The following is a 16,159-nucleotide window of genomic DNA, read 5'->3' on the forward strand; positions in this document are numbered from 1 at the left end:
TTGTTGATGCTCCCTCAAAGTTTTGAGGATCTTGTTCCATTTCTGCCATTTCAAGCATTGTTTATCTGTTTATTTAATACTATATTCTCAGTGTTTCTATATCATGTTTGTTTATTATTCATGCATATATTTGTGTTTATTCTTTTTCTGTCATTTTTGAAACCACTTCACACTACCACACACACACACACATAGCCTATACTCATAGAATTGTTCATCAATAAACGAGTGGCATCTCAAAGAGAGAGTCTGTGTCAGACTGAACTTATTACTGTCATTCCATGTTCTTACTGGACGACCTGTAGCATCTGCATATCCTTATAACCAGACTATAAGGTTCAAACATCACTGAGGTCTCAAGAGTGGTCACCATTGTCTCTTTTATACTGGGTGCAACAAACTGGACTGGTCACACAACAAAGATGTCATGTACAAGAGGGGTCAACTACACCTGCTGAGGGTCTTTGGAGTGTGCAGGACTCTGCTACAGACTTTTTATGACACTGTGGTGGCGTCTGCACTTTTCTATGCAGTGGTCTGCTGGGGAGGAGGGAGCACAGAGAGAGACAGGAAGAGACTGAACAGACTGGTCAGGAGGGCCAGTTCTGTCTTGGACTGTCCTCTGGACTCTGTAGAGGAGGTGGGTGAGAGAAGGATGTTAGTGAAGCTGACATCCATCATGGACAACCCCTCTCACCCCCTGTAGACACTGTGGGGGCCCTGAGCAGCTCCTTCAGCAGCAGACTGGAACATCCCCTGCAAGGAGCGCTACCGCAGGTCTTTCATCCCATCTGCCGTCAGACTGTTTAACAGGGACTTTACCCCCAAATGTTTAAAAATGGAAAAGTATGAAACAAACGTTAAATGTCTTTGAGAAGATACCCAGTCACACACACCACACATTCCAATCTACACATTGCACTTTGACACCCTGGATACTTTACACTGTTTACATTATTCTATATTCTATAGTTTGTATATTCAAATATTTCTTTTTTTAATTTTACATTATATTTCTATTTTACTGTATATGTGTGTATTAGTCATTTGAATGTTATTGCATGGCCTTGCGGAACTGTCTTTACATTTCACTGCACATCTGTATGAGCATGTGACAAATACAAATCTTCAATCTTCAATCTTGAATCTTGAATCAGTCTGGATTGCAGATATATATATAAAATGTCAAATGTAAGGTTCAAATGGGGATAAGTGATGTTCGGTGTGTCTGGCTGAACTTACAGGTCTTATTTTACTGACCAAAGCCTTCAAGTCCCGCCCTAAGGAGGTCTGCTTGTTGACCGATCCCCATTTCGTAGCGGACTCTCAGACAATAGACCCCCCCCTTACTAGACGAACCGCGCCCGTCCTGGGAACTTTACTTTCCCCTGCTTTTCTCTCCTAACCTGGGTTAGTTTGATCATTTCCCACGGCAGATATGAGTTCAGCCGTGTCAGAGGGCTGTTTTCTGTCCGCTTTGCAGCCCAACTCTTCCTGGACCGCTTATGTTGTTCCCTCGGACGGCCCGTCTCCAGACCCGGTGGCTAAAGCCAGGAGGGTCCGGGAGCAGGTCCGTATGCGGCTGGCTGAAAAAAGGTCCTCCTCCCTGCCTAGACTGAACGACTCTTTCAGATCAACAGGTGAGCCACTTTGCGTTTTAAGGGTTGGCCTCACGCCGGGGTGCGTGGGAACTGTATCCAAACTGTTAGAAAGAGTGATATGTGAGGAGGCCTCTGGTTTTATTATAGATAATCAATAACACTGCTACAGAAGAGATGGTGAGGAAGAAACGTGTAGGCTAATAGTTGATTATAACGGATAGACCCACTATAGCCAGGGAGAAGAAAGTCAACGTGTTTCTGTTGCCTAGATATGAAACAAGCAGGTTTTAGATTGACCTGGGTTAAATAAATCAAAGCACTCTGCTGCTACCAGACCATTAAACAAGTACAAGGCTGAACGGGTAGGCCTACAAACTCGATTACTTTTAACTGATCCATTTCAGATTCAACTTCTCATCATCTGACCCTTAAAAGCATTTTTTTTAACCCTCTCTTACTGTTACATCAGTGTGACTTTTTTTTACTCCAAATCTCAACATACAAGAACTGATATTAACCTGAGTTGTTTTGCAATCAAGATGGGAAATCTGTTACACAGACATCCAGGAAACCTTTGGCATGGAAAGCATGCACTTTGCCATCATATTTGTTTTAGTAAAACTTGATCTTCTATCACTGTGCCATGGCGGGCTGATTCTATGTCATAAATTAACTATCGGTCATTCATCCTATAGTGTTAAGGTCAATCTGCAGATATGTTGTGTGTAGGTTTAAAAAAAAAAGAATTGATCAGTATAAATCTATTTTTGTACACATTTATAAATGTAGCTTGTCACATTCAACTAAATGTTAAACATTTCAAACTTTAACCAGATATAGGCTATATGAACAAGGTCTGAAGAGTTGTTTATCCCTGTGTTATTCATCACAGACAACAGAGCTTTGTGCCATTTCCTGTCCTCTCTATGGAAAATGTCATTAATGAAGTCACATGTTCCAGTCAGGAATTTTGTGAATAATAGATACTCCCATTTTAAAAAGAACCGCTTTCTGATGAATTGATGAAGTCATTGAGTTAAAATAAAATCCCATGATATCTCTACTGATCTACAGTCACCATTGAGCAGCTGCATTTATGTAATGCTTTGGAATAAGACAAGTCAGTGTTTGCACGTCATAATAAAACAACAACCTCTAGGGGTCCCGAACCCCACTTTGGGAATCATTGTCTTGAAGCCCCAGTATACTTTTCCACCATAAAATTGTAGTTTCAAAGTCGATCAAACAGCGCAATCGTTAGAAACTGGGAGAATTGTGTCTCTCTCATTTCTGCCGTTCGCCTGAAAACCAGACTCTTTAACTTTTGGCCTCGCGGTCATCTCACGAGAAGTCATAGAGCTTTACAGCATTAGATCAGTCAGCAGGTTTGTGCTAGTGGCTAGTTAGTTAGCCCATCTCTGTGTTGTTTGATACAATGGCTGAGGCTAAGAGGAAGAGGAAGGTGACGGAAAAAGAGATAAAGTGACCCAGCAAGAAGCCAGAATAGAGGAAATATTGGACAGGCTTTTACACATTGGAGACTACAGCCCGACGGATAAATCGACCAGCCAATAATTTTGGCCGATATAAGCATATCAGCTGGCTATAGGTATTGGCTAATTTTATCACAGATATGCGCCATTATTACTAGGTTTATTTATCAGTCAAATAGCATTTCAATTAAGCCTCAATGCATTACACAAGCAGTTCTTTTTCTGGCTGTCATCAGCAGGGTGTGCCGTACGGATTATAACAAGAATTATAACTCTCCAGAGTGTCAAGCAGTGATGCACATAATAATAATAATAATAATACATTTAATTTGTAACACACTTTTTGCAAAAAAAATCTCAAAGTGCTACAGGAAAAAAATAAAAAATAGAAATAAAAACAAATTTAATCAACTAAGCAACTAACGGAACTAAAAGCACAAGCAGAAGGCTTTGTTGAATAGGTTTTTAGGGCCCTTTTAAAAACGTCAGCAGACTGCGGAGACCTCAGCTGCTCGGGGAGAGCATGCCACAGACTGGGAACAGAGGAGCAGAAGGCTACAGATGGTCACTGTGCACATACATGCACAGTGACCATCTTGTATTCATTATATATCTTTTCCACAAGCGTTTCATCCGTATTTAAGCGATCAACGCAATACATGTGTATATATACATCAATCTACCTCTACAGATTGACAATACATTCAAGAAAGATATCGGCAGATATAGCGGTATCTGATTATTTTCCCCTCCCCAATATTGATATCGGTATCCGCCCTAAAAATCCCATATTGGTCGGGCCCTATTGGTGAGCGCTTCAAGTAACAGTGGGCTGCAAGTCCGAAGCCGAGCTAATTCTTCTGCAGACGGGTGAGTAATGCGCTCGTTTCAAGCTTTTTCTGTACTCTGTTTCTGTTGGATCTGTTAGTTCTAGATTCAGTCTATCTCTACAGGTAGCTGACGTTATCATGTAACAACCTGATGTTAGCAGAATAATGCGACTGTCCTCGATTAGTTAGCAACGCATGCTAATGTTATTTTTATGAGGTATTTGGGCGGACTGATGCACGGCGAGAAAAGTTATTGACCCGTTAGTATTTGGTTGAAGGATAAGTCGTTGAACTATTTACATATTTGAGTTTCCAAAGTTAATATTGATATATTTACATGTTTTAATATTTTCAGTAGCATATAGTAACTGCGACTAAATTGTATTGAATCTACCTCTGTGGTTGTCATAATGTTTTTTTTTGTTTTTTTTTTACATATAGTGGTTCCACAGACCTGTGGTTCCAGTCCTGTGTTGGTACATAAGTCTACCACGGTCCCCTCTGCTTTTCCTGAAACAGACTCTGGTGTTTTCGTGCGCCCCAGCAGACATCAAGTTAGACCTCAGGTTACCTTAAGGACTATGTTCTAAAATGAGACTGTTGCAAAACCCTTTCTTTGGTCCTGTTAATGTCCTGCATTATTTGTTATGCATTTGTGAGAAGGACATTTCTTTTGTGGGAGGGGGAGGAAATGTAAGCTTTAAAAGTGAAGTAAATTCATATATTTGAGTCAATTCATGTATTTAAGTTTAAGTTAAAAATAAGTTTCCAACATTGATACAGTGAACTATTTACAAATTTGAGTTTCCAGTAAGTAAATGTCGATATATTTACATGTTTTAACCCTTTGACTTCCACACTTCCATTTTCAAAAAATTATTTGTTGGTAAAATTGTGTTCCTGCCTCTTCATTAAGCAACATTTCAGGTTATATTTTTCAGATTACCCAATCAGGAAGCAGATATATGTTTAGGGTTACTTTGGGCATGAATGGATTTCTTTCATTTCTGCATCAAAATGTTTAGTTCTCATATATAAACATCACAGAGAGTAGAACTTGTTAAAATAACCTATAATTTATTTAACAAATTGAATGAGTAGCAATGGTTAGAAAAGGTAAACAAAATAAGAAATTAGTGACTTGAGCCAGGCCGTTTGCGTAGACTGGCAACTCAACCGAGCAGTCAGCCATGTTTTCTGAGGAATCGTAGATATATATTTTATTGTCAAATTTATTTCCTTCAACTAAAATATGATTGTTAGAGGGTCTATAAAAGTTTTTTACCCGGATATTTGCTCTTATTCTGTGAGATTTCTGAGGAGCTGTGCTGAGTCACTCCCGGTATTTTCCACAGTTTTAAGACAATGATAATTATGTACAGCAGCGCCACCAATTGGACATAATCAGGGTTACATACACCATTCAGTGAGGTGAATGAGGTTAAACAGCCAAAGATAGGTTTTCAGAGTTTTAAATACAGCCATATGGTGGCGGAAAAAAGGTCAACCGCATGGTTACAATGCAATACAACAATACAACAATTTTTGTCACATCAGGAACTATGCGTACACCTAAATAAGTGAAGTTATCAGCTAAATTGAAAAAAGAAATATGGTCCATGGGATTGCGTCTTTCCTCTTAATTCAATAACATTAAGGAGGATTTGGTATTATTTACCTTATACCTAGAGACCAATCCAAAGACCTTTATCACATCTAGTAAGGCTGGTGAATATGGTTATCCGATGTTATGATGAATGTTACACTCCACATAAATGTCATTGTTAGGAATTATGTGTAAGTACTTTAGAACAACAATGTCATATGCCGTTGTTATTTTGGAGATGAAGTTCAACATCAACTAGGCGCAACTGAAACCAAGAAGGTTGAGTAGATTATAGAGGATGATATTAACGTTACATGGTTGACATTCATTCGACGGCACACAAACTCAAACTTCAACATTTTCTGTTATCATTATTATTATTATTATAAACAGGCAATAACTAGTACAACACTAAAGATGTCAAGAGATAGTGATCAGCTATATGTTGAAGCTTGAACATACAAATGAGTGCTGTAAGATTTGTGTAATTGGTTACCATGTTAAATTTTTTTGTCGCTTTGTATGAGTTCATGGAAAATTAATATGGTTATTGTTATTATTTAATACGTATATAGTTCTTCATCGTTACAGATGCTCTTACTAAGAATATAGCAGTAGAAATATAAAATATATAAATAACATATGGAATGAAAATAAAATATAAAGCAATGAGTATAATAAATAGTTTGAAGAATACAGCCATGTACCGAGCATGTTAATAGGAAATTTACTGTATGTGCTGTACAATAGCACAGAGGGACAGGGACCTGTTAATGATTTAAATAATTCAGGTTATATTTGTTTCATGTTAACATGATGTGAATAAGCTAGACTGACATATGTGTTACTTAACAGATTTTGCTTATAAATAGTTTCCTCTAGGTGATCCAGATAGACTGGACCAGTGGATGCTCAACATGAAAAGACAGAACTGGACTCCCAACAAGATCTCTTGTCTGTGCAGAGAACAATTTGAAAGCTGTTACCTTAGCACTGACTCCAGGGTAAGGAGATCTTTTTCATATTATTATTAACAAAGAAACTATTGATTTAAACTGATGAAGTACTATCCACAATAAACTGCTTAATTTTTCCTTACACAAATTATGCGGCAATTGTATGTGGAATATCATTGTACAAGTGAGTTAGAGAACCGATTACAATAAGGTTTAGCTTATTAACTTTTAATAGAAAGAATAATTTTGATGTTGATTGCCTTAATACTGTAGTACACTGTTGAATTTATAAATGTACTCTTACACACAGATGAATACAGAAAAATAGATGAGAACAAAAAAATGATTTGATGAATAACTGATATTTTCTCTCTTTCTTTGCCATCCTGAAGACCCCTCACTAAAAGTCCATGTTCTCCTGGATCCATGTCACATGCTCGAGCTTCTTCAGAATGACTTTTCAACAGTCAAAGTTCTGCTGAGAGAAGATGGCCAGCAGATAAGATGGCAGTACATGAAGGAGCTCCACAAGCTTCAGGAGGAGGAGGAGGAGGGTTTGCGTCTTGGCAACAAATTGAAAATGGTACATATTCAGAACATCTTGCAGCCCAACTCTTCAGCAGCAGTGTGGCTGGTGCCAGTAAGCATTGTGAGAGGGATCTTAAATATCCCCAGTTCTTTGGATTTGCAGCCACAGTTCAGTTCTTGCGCGTCATCGATGCGGCCTATGATGTCCTCAACAGCAGGAACCCATTTGGAAAAAGATTCAAAGCCCACCTTAAGCCAGCAAACAAACACCGTGCCAAAGCCATTTTAGATGAAGAAGAGTCTATCGGAGAACAAGGACGCAGTGATTTCGTAAATCACAGGATTCATTGTCAAGAAGATGAAACACAAGATTACCTGCATGTCTTGCTCACAAGCCCCTGACCTCAGATGACTCGGTTCATTATTTCTTGACTTTAAAGAACAGAGGCGGCCTCCAGAAACCATCACCCGACATGGCACTATATTCTTATTGAATTGCTTTTAATAGCATCTATCGCTCTCTCTGTCGTATGTACATGTTTTTAATGTTAGCTTTGTTGTTATGAATTCCATATTATATGTTTTTGTTTGGCCAATTAGTCTAATAACTCCCCATAATTTCCCAGAAATGCCATGACTTCACAGGGTTGATAAATATACAATATTATACAATATGTATTTTTCAATTGTCATGTTCACCCACATCGCTGTTGACATCAGTAAATATAAGACAGACATTCCTCTTCTTGTCAGAACAGTAACATGAACTGTATGCTTTGTAATATTGATTTCTTCTGGATGTCTCATATTTATTTACAGTCTATGGTCTAACAGTAGTTTTATCAACAACAACGAAAAGAAAAAAGACACCAAAGCTCTGTCTTTTACCGTTTAAAACAGACTTCTTATCCTTAAACATGTTCTTACACACAAGTAATGATTTGTAACACAATGTGAGAATTTAAATGTAAAGATTAGCCTCAAAATGTTTCTAACATGTTATGATAAAACTTTGCTAATGTATTGCTCTGCTAACCCGGACAAAGTCAATAACCATAATTGTATATTTAAAAAAGTGTAGTTTTAAGACTTTAATAAAATATTTGGGTTGAATATAATTTGTTTTAACCGTGTTGTAGAAAAGTTAAATGTTAACTTACTGCTTTTAGAGTTATCTCCGAATGAGCAGGAGCAGGAAAGCCGTAGTAGGAGGTGATATTAAGCCGCCGTGGGACTTCCGGGAAGATGGTGGAGTGAGCGGTTGTTTTTTTCGAAGGCTCCGGAACCAGTCTTAAATAGACCTTAAATCAATCAATAATAAACAGTCAAACAAACAATTAAACAATAAAAGAACACTTTCTTATCCCGAGCGTTGTCTATAAATTACACAAATTTTACAAATCGTCATAAATCCCTTCCTTCTACGTGACACACCAAAGTGATGGCTGGAGCTAGCAAAGACCATGGCTACTCTTTAGCCACTCTTCAGCAAGCATGTGGTGATGAGGAAATCCACCTGATGGAACAAGAAAAAAATAATGTTTCAAGACCCACATCAAGTAAGACATCATGCCCCATTGATCAAACCAGACCCCAAAAAAGTCAAAAAGACTACTACACAAGAGGAGGACATTTCTTGTCGTGTTATATTAAACACCATTCAAAGTTTAACTTGCAAATTTGATACTCAAGATGAACACTTCCAAGCCTTGGAGTGGCAACTGAAGGAAAATACAGAAGCGGTCATGAAAATAAAGGAGTCGATTGACACTAACACGTCAGCCCTGAAAGGGATAATAGCAGACAAGTTGAAGCAACAGAAGGCCACTTTTCACAGTGCTTCATGAAGAATGCTTCGAGCATGCAAGATACAAGCGTAGATTGGTGTTACGGCTAAATGGCATGCCTGAGGAAGAGGGGGAAAACACCAGAGAAGTTGTGATTAAGATCCTGTCCAACATTGTCCCCCTCTCAACTGAGCAACTACGAAACACGGTGGACATCTGTGTGCATTCATGAATATTGAGACCTCCCCCAGGATGAGGGAGAAGTTCTTCCTGAGGTGGAAGTTGAAGACCCCACAGACAGGGGCCTCTGTTAGACGTTCCCAGTTCACCCGAACTACACCTTTGGGTTTTTCAGGTCTGTCCGGCAGCCTTTCCCACCATCTGATCCAACTCACCACCAGGTGGTGATAAGTTGACAGCTCTGCTCCTCTCTTTACCCGATTGTCCAAAACATACAGCCGCAGATCTGACGAAACAACTACAAAGTCGATTATCGATCTTTGCTCTAGAGTGCTCTGGTACCAGATAGACTTATGAACATCCGTATGTTAGACCATGATGTTTGTAATGGCCAATCCATGACTAGCACAGAAGTCCAACAACAAAACTGCACTCGGGTTCAGATCGGACAGGCCGTTCCTCCCATTCACCCCTTACTGGTGGCTCCATCGTTGCCCACGTGAGCCTGAGACAGAGTCCCCAGGCGTTTGGTTCCAGATCCCAGTGCTGCGTGTTGAGGTGAGCCCAACCATATCGCCACCTCACGCACCAGGTACGGCTCCTTTCCCGCCAGAGAGGTGCCGAGAACTAGTCTGCGCAGCCACAATCTTCTCACTCTTCACCCTTTCCTCAAACCTCTGCACCAGCTTAACTCGCCACAACTAGGAACTAACATTCAAACCTGAATGCCCGATGCATACCCCAAAGGTCAAGGGCATTAATCTTACTACATAAGCTATCTTCAACACTCATTAAAATGTTATTAAAAAGTAGTTAGTGTTTATTAAAAAAAAACATAACTCAATATTTATTAAAACAGCAATATAATAATAGTGAATAATATGTCCATGATAACAAAGTGCAATATTGAAACAAACAGTGCAATAATCTTGAAAATGTTTATATATATTCCATCTGACTCTTATTCCTGTAAATATTTCTTGTACCTATTCTTGATATCTTATTTACATTCCTATTCTATTTGATTAATATTTTTATTACTATGTTTCTACTGCTATACTGTATATTTTGGAGCAACTGTAACGATCGAATTTCCCTCTGGGATTAATAAAGTATTTCTGATTCTGATTTGGCTTTGTTTTTAATAAATGTATGATAGACTTTGAAGCAGCATGTTCTGTGGAAATTTCTTTTATATACCTGGGGTGATTAGCATATATTTCTTCATGACAGTTTATGACTATAACTAGTGTTATTGTTTGTGAATGGATGATGTGTCTGCAGCAATATGTTCTGCCTGTTTCCTGAGCAAACGGGCTGACATGGTTCTGGCCTGATTGCTTTGTGCCCTCCTCTCTTGGCCTGCTTCTTAACTGCAACATAAACATCATCACAACAGCTAACATACTTTAGGTTGTCTATGTGTCTGTGACGAGCAGCAGCATTACAAACCTGCTCTGACTGTACTGATTACAGTGTTTTTAACTCTATTCTTGCTTTGTTGATCTGCCCCTCACAATCTTGATCAAATGCCTGTAAAACTTTCTTTTTGGTTTGAAAAGTATTGATAATTCATCTGATTCTTGCAATGCAATTTTGGTTGCATTTAATGTCTGTTTTATGCTTTGCCTGTACCCGTAATTTTTGTGGCCTCCCACACTGTTGTGGCCTAACATTCCTTCTTCCTCCCTCCCTTCCTTCCTGTTTGACTGAGTGGCTGTGATGATTTTCTAAAATGCAAAGAACTTGAGGCAATGCTCCCTCCTTTTCTCTTTGTTCAGCTCATAGCAGATCACTAATGTATTTTTCTCTATGTGAGTGTTTATGTGGTTATAGTCGTCAATTTTAATCAGGCTTCTGGTCTGAACTGGTTGGGACACATTCAGTACCTTTTCCTTTGCATTTTTCACCTTAGGTTAACATGCTAGTTTTTAGCATTTCACATTGTTGTGATCAAGACTTTACTGATGCTAAGTGTTAGGTACTTCTTTTTGCAATAACTTTTACATTCACTGCTTTATAACTGTTTATTTATTTTTTTCAGTCACTGCTCTATATCTGTATATTTATCAAGTCACTGCATCTGTCCCTGGCCTTTAACTTTTAATGTATTCATTCATTCACTGCACTATAACAGTTTATTTATTAATTCAGTCACTGCCTGCTGTACAGGATTGCTGCCAACAAGGGTTTGTTGTGTTCTTTTATACAATGACAATAAAATGCCTATACTAAAAGCAATAAGAGAGACTTCATTAAGAGTGAATGATTATTCAATATTGAGATGGAATGGAGGTGACTAGGGTGGAGAAGGGTCACAGCACTCAAACTAAACCTACAAATTGACAATGAAAGAGAGGAGAACAGATTTTTAAAAATATGACAGCAGCAGGATGATTGGTTGATAGTGGTTGTGAAGCTGGTTGAATAAGAGTAAATGCCACTAAGTGCTGATCACCTGAGCAGGAAGACAGAGGAAGAGTGATATGAATTAATGTTGACTAAGGAATTCATGTATGAATGAATATAAAACAGTCTTTCTTCTTGAACTTACTCCGAGCTCTATTTAAACATTTTCTTAAAATTGTGATTATTGATTCAGATAATTTTGTGTATATCTATTATCAATCAAGCGTTAAACATTTTTTTATATCTGTAACTGCTTCAGTCTCACACACACAGACACTTATACCTGTACGGACACAAAAGTAGTGCACCTTTTTTGAACTAAGATCTTATTTCCACCAATGCCCTACCCTTTGTCTCTAAAAGAAACTCTAAAAAAAACTCTAAGATTTTGAGACTAAAATCTTAAATTTACAACTTTACACTCGAGACCAGCCTGCGCGAAAATGATGGAACTGTTATGGTATTTTCCTCTGCAGACAACTTCCTCCCAGTCAGTGTGGTTCTTTCTTCAGTTTCTTGCAGTATCTTTTCAGGGTGCTGATATTTTATGACAATGTGAAGATGATGATGTGCCAAAAGCATGTGTAGTTCCATATCTGCATAAGTAAAGCCCCAACACAACTATTTGTGTCTGTTATCGGTCTGCCTTGTTAAAGTGTCTCATGTGCAGAGACCGTTTGTGTCCTGTTCATCATTTTACAGATAAACAAGGTCTTCCAAGTTGAAGTGAAAACTTCTCTTGAACTGTTTTTACCGACTACACAAGGAAGTAGCCTATTTCCTTATTAGTGAAACCTTTACTAAAGTAGGCTCCACATTTGTCATTTTCAAGCCTAGGCTCGAAAATGCCTAGGGTAGCCTATGACCCTTAAGATATAGACTAAAATAACGACATTAATCTCATAAATGTATGACTTTCTTCTCGTAAAACGACTTTAAGAGGTCTCCTCTTTACGACTTTATACTCGTAAATTTATGAATTGAATCCCGAAATTTTAGATTTTTTTTTCTTTAACGTGGCCCTTATACTCCGTTGTACATTATAACATCTGGTAACATTGTACTTTTCTATGGTGAATACTTGGTAAATTAAAATGTATCATTCATTTTCTGTCTTCTTTTTGCCTAGACTACTGCAGTCCTGATGTAAGGAGTTTGAACCATACCCACGGTTTCAGTTCCAGATCCATGATACACACACCCAGCAAAGTCAAGGCTGTAAGTAACTCCTCCCAGCACTACATTACTGTGTTATACATTTTAGACAACCTTTTAAAGCGCTGTCCAGTGCAGATAATTGAAAGAAAGGTTCCTTAAATCTCACTCGTGTATGATTAAGTGCGGACATACTATGAAAACATAATGATAATTAGTCGATAAAAAATGAGGAAAATAATAATTCTAGCCATAAATCACCTTAGTCAGTGAGGCTAAGGTCACTTTCACATATAGCCTAAAGATCGGTGGACTTTTAATTTGGTTCGGTTTGCTTTCAGACTGTACTCTGTCAAGCGCACCAAAGCAAATTTCAAATTCTGTATACCATAGCCACACGCTACTTAAAAACGGTTGCAAACACAGAAACGCTGCAATTTGCAGCGTGTTTGTTTCTTTGCAGCGTGTTTGTTTCTTTGCAGCGCGTTTGTTTCTTTGCAGCGCGTTTGTTTCTTTGCAGCGCGTTTGTTTCTTTGCAGCGCGTTTCAGCCTTTGCATTTGTTGTGGTAGTTTGCATTTGCTTTTGAATGTGCAGCGTTTCTATATATGTTGCTGAGCGTTTAAGCCCTACCGGCCACCGTAACACGCCACTAGTTGTGGCTGCAGTTGCATTCATGTGGTGTCGGACACATCTAAAAAACGAGTTTCCGAGTTGGAAAATGTACAGAAACGCCTGCCCAAATCGGAACAACAAGTCAGAAATTGGGGAAAGAATTAAGTGCTGGAATTGCCGAAATATTCGTCCCCGTTTTTAAGCGAACCAGAGTTCAGTTCCTTGGTCCGCACCAGGGTTCATTTGAGCATTCACACCACCCCAAACCAAACAAACAGTGTTGTCGTTTGCTAAAAATTGGTCAAGGTTCAACATGGAGCGCACTGTCTCCTGGATATTTGGGCAGAAGACCAAATTTCATTGCATCATAAAATCAACGTTGTATCAAACGCTCTTGCTGCTGTTCTACAAACATTTGTAATTGTATGAACCAAATCAATACCATCAATATCAATACAACAAGTGCAGCACGCAAGATGTCTGTGATTGTTTACTTTTACTTTGCGATCACCGCTTTACCCCGCCCCAGACCTTTTTGTCCAATGATTGAACGATCTTTGCACACGTGGTTTTGTTTACAAATTCTGGGCCTCTTATGAAAAGTGCTAGGATGTGAAAACGAACCGCACCAAACCAAAAAAAGAACCACTGTATTTGGTCCGGACCAAAGAAAGTGAACTAAAGGACTTTCCTGGTGTGAATACACCCTTAGACTTGGACTTAGACTTAAAAAACTTGATTTAACCCAGAAGCAATTCGATGTCACAGTCCGCCCAGACCATTCATATATTTACAAACAAACAATAGATGAAGAATGTCAGAGACAACAGATCAATCAGGGACCTGTTTCAGGAGCTGCATTACTCCACAGAGAATTAGAGTCTACATTAAATGTTTATTTAAAGGTGAAAGGACATTTAACCTATCTGTGTCGATACAGCTTTATGTTGAGGATAAAGTTAATGCACATTCAAATAGACTCTGAATGAAGTTAACTTTAAATCTACATGAGCCTATTATGTTCTTATATTTCATTTTGAGCTGTTTAAAAGTCTCCTTTCTTCTGCTGGATCTTAATGAAAATAAATTGTAGGTTTAATAGCCTATATAACCCATTCCACCAGATTTGACCTGCAATAGGCCTATAATAATTCAGATTAAATATTAAATGAATAGACTTCATTACACGCCAACGCGAACAGCTGCTTTCTCTTACATCACTTCTCTCTCCTCTGCAGCAGTGTTCCTTTTTTTCCTTCTTAAAACCTGTTCATATTCTCCGTGTGTCTGCTTGAAGAAATACTATATTTCGAGATGGTTAAAATAGGAGGATCTCTTTTTTGTCACCTGTTGCCATGGTGAATCGTAGAATCGGGGCTCCATTCATGTTGGCTTTTTATCGTCGTGGTGCACACCCTGAACACCGAGTGGACCTTCTCAGAGTTAATTTAAAAAATTCAAATCTGCTGATCTGGAACCAGAAACTCAGAGTTTCCCACCTGAGAGTAAATCAACTCAGAGCTCAGGGTTAGACTGAGGGTTTGTTCAACCTTCTTTCAGAAACGGCAGATGAGTGCTGGCACGCTGACCCCCTCATGTGGTCTCTGTGGGTAATGACACATATAAGGGCCATGCAAGATGAAAAGCACAATTTAAGGACAACAGTAATAAATAAATATGTCATTAAACACATAATAAATAACCAAGACATTTAAGGAATCTATGTACAGGACGCAGGAGTCACAGGAATTAATCACTATATGGTTAAACACAAGATCAAGGGATATGATAAGGAAAACAATACAATGATGTTTTTATTCAGAGTTACTACTATAAAGGTTTAACAGCCTGATGGCAAAGGGGATGAAATATTTGGATTAGTGGTTTGATTAGAGACAAGAAGGGGTGAGTTCATCCTGTTAGGATTCAGTCAACAAGTCACTGAGACAAATTCACATTTTAAAAACTTTTCCAGACTTTAGGATGGATTGGAAAGAGGCATGTGTCTGTAGTGGACCAACTCAAGAAAAAAAAATTCCAACTGCATTTAAAAAAAGAAGTGAATCCCTTCAATTTGTCATGATAAAATATTTTGTCTTTCTCAGAAACAAATATTTACTATTAGATACATTGCTATAATTCCAATACATTTTTTTGGAGTACATATTAAAAGCTTCATAATGTCAATGCCATTATCTGTTACATTATGAATTTAGTAATGTCAAACAAGTAGTGTAAATAAATGACTAAAGCATCTTGGATTTGTAAGTCATTCATAACGGCAGCGTGCCACAGCTTCACTCCCGTGTTTAGTCCCTCGCGGCACTCTTTTTTGACGACCTGCAAAGACTGATATAGCCGTAATAAATAGTATTTGCACACTGTTCATTTAGCCCATGTGTGAGTAGTTAGTGTTAGTCATGTTTTTGGGCCCAGCACTGTGCTGTATAATGGAGTTTGTGTTGATTGGTTAAGTGTATATAAAAACTACAGCAAGTTGGGAGATAATCATTTATGAAAAGCTACTGATTGTTGTCACACGCAACCTCCAGATGATAGCTGCAAGGTTATAAAGACAAAGTGAAACTAAATATTTTTACATATCAACACTTGAGATTTCATTTCTGTGTGAAAAGTCAAACAAAACTTGTTTTAAAAATATTTGATCATTTGTAAAGTAGAGTGCTATCACTTCAAATTTAGCATTGTGGTGAAGTTAGTTTCAGGTTGGGCAGGAGTGATGACCATCAAATTTCCAACCTTACAATAACTTCACTACCCATTTTGCAGGAGCTGCTGATTAAATGTTTTCTCATTGTGTTCCAACTTGTAATCATAAGACCTCTGAGTAAAGCACAGCTCTCTGTACAAGGGGCAGTAACCAAGGATCAAGAGGCAGTAAACAAGGATTAAGGGGCAGTAATCAAGGATTAAGGGGCAGTAACCAAGGATCAAGGGGCAGTAAACAAGGATTAAGGGGCAGTAATCAAGGATTAAGGGG

At 38.3% G+C, this 16,159-nt stretch overlaps 1 protein-coding gene across 1 annotated transcript in view; it reads left to right on the plus strand.

The window, feature by feature from the left end:
- Window positions 1-1,331: 1,331 nt before the first annotated feature.
- LOC109989628 (plakophilin-3-like) overlaps window positions 1,332-16,159 on the plus strand; it is a 32,726-nt gene continuing 17,898 nt past the window's right edge. The window contains exons 1-2 of the mRNA XM_020641462.3: window positions 1,332-1,640; window positions 12,520-12,608. Of these exons, the coding sequence (XP_020497118.1) occupies window positions 1,439-1,640; window positions 12,520-12,608 (291 nt within the window). The 5' untranslated portion in view covers window positions 1,332-1,438. The remainder of the gene's footprint in view (window positions 1,641-12,519; window positions 12,609-16,159) is intronic.

The sequence above is a fragment of the Labrus bergylta genome, chromosome 3, assembly GCF_963930695.1.
Source record: "Labrus bergylta chromosome 3, fLabBer1.1, whole genome shotgun sequence".
Classification (NCBI taxonomy): Eukaryota; Metazoa; Chordata; class Actinopteri; order Labriformes; family Labridae; genus Labrus; species Labrus bergylta.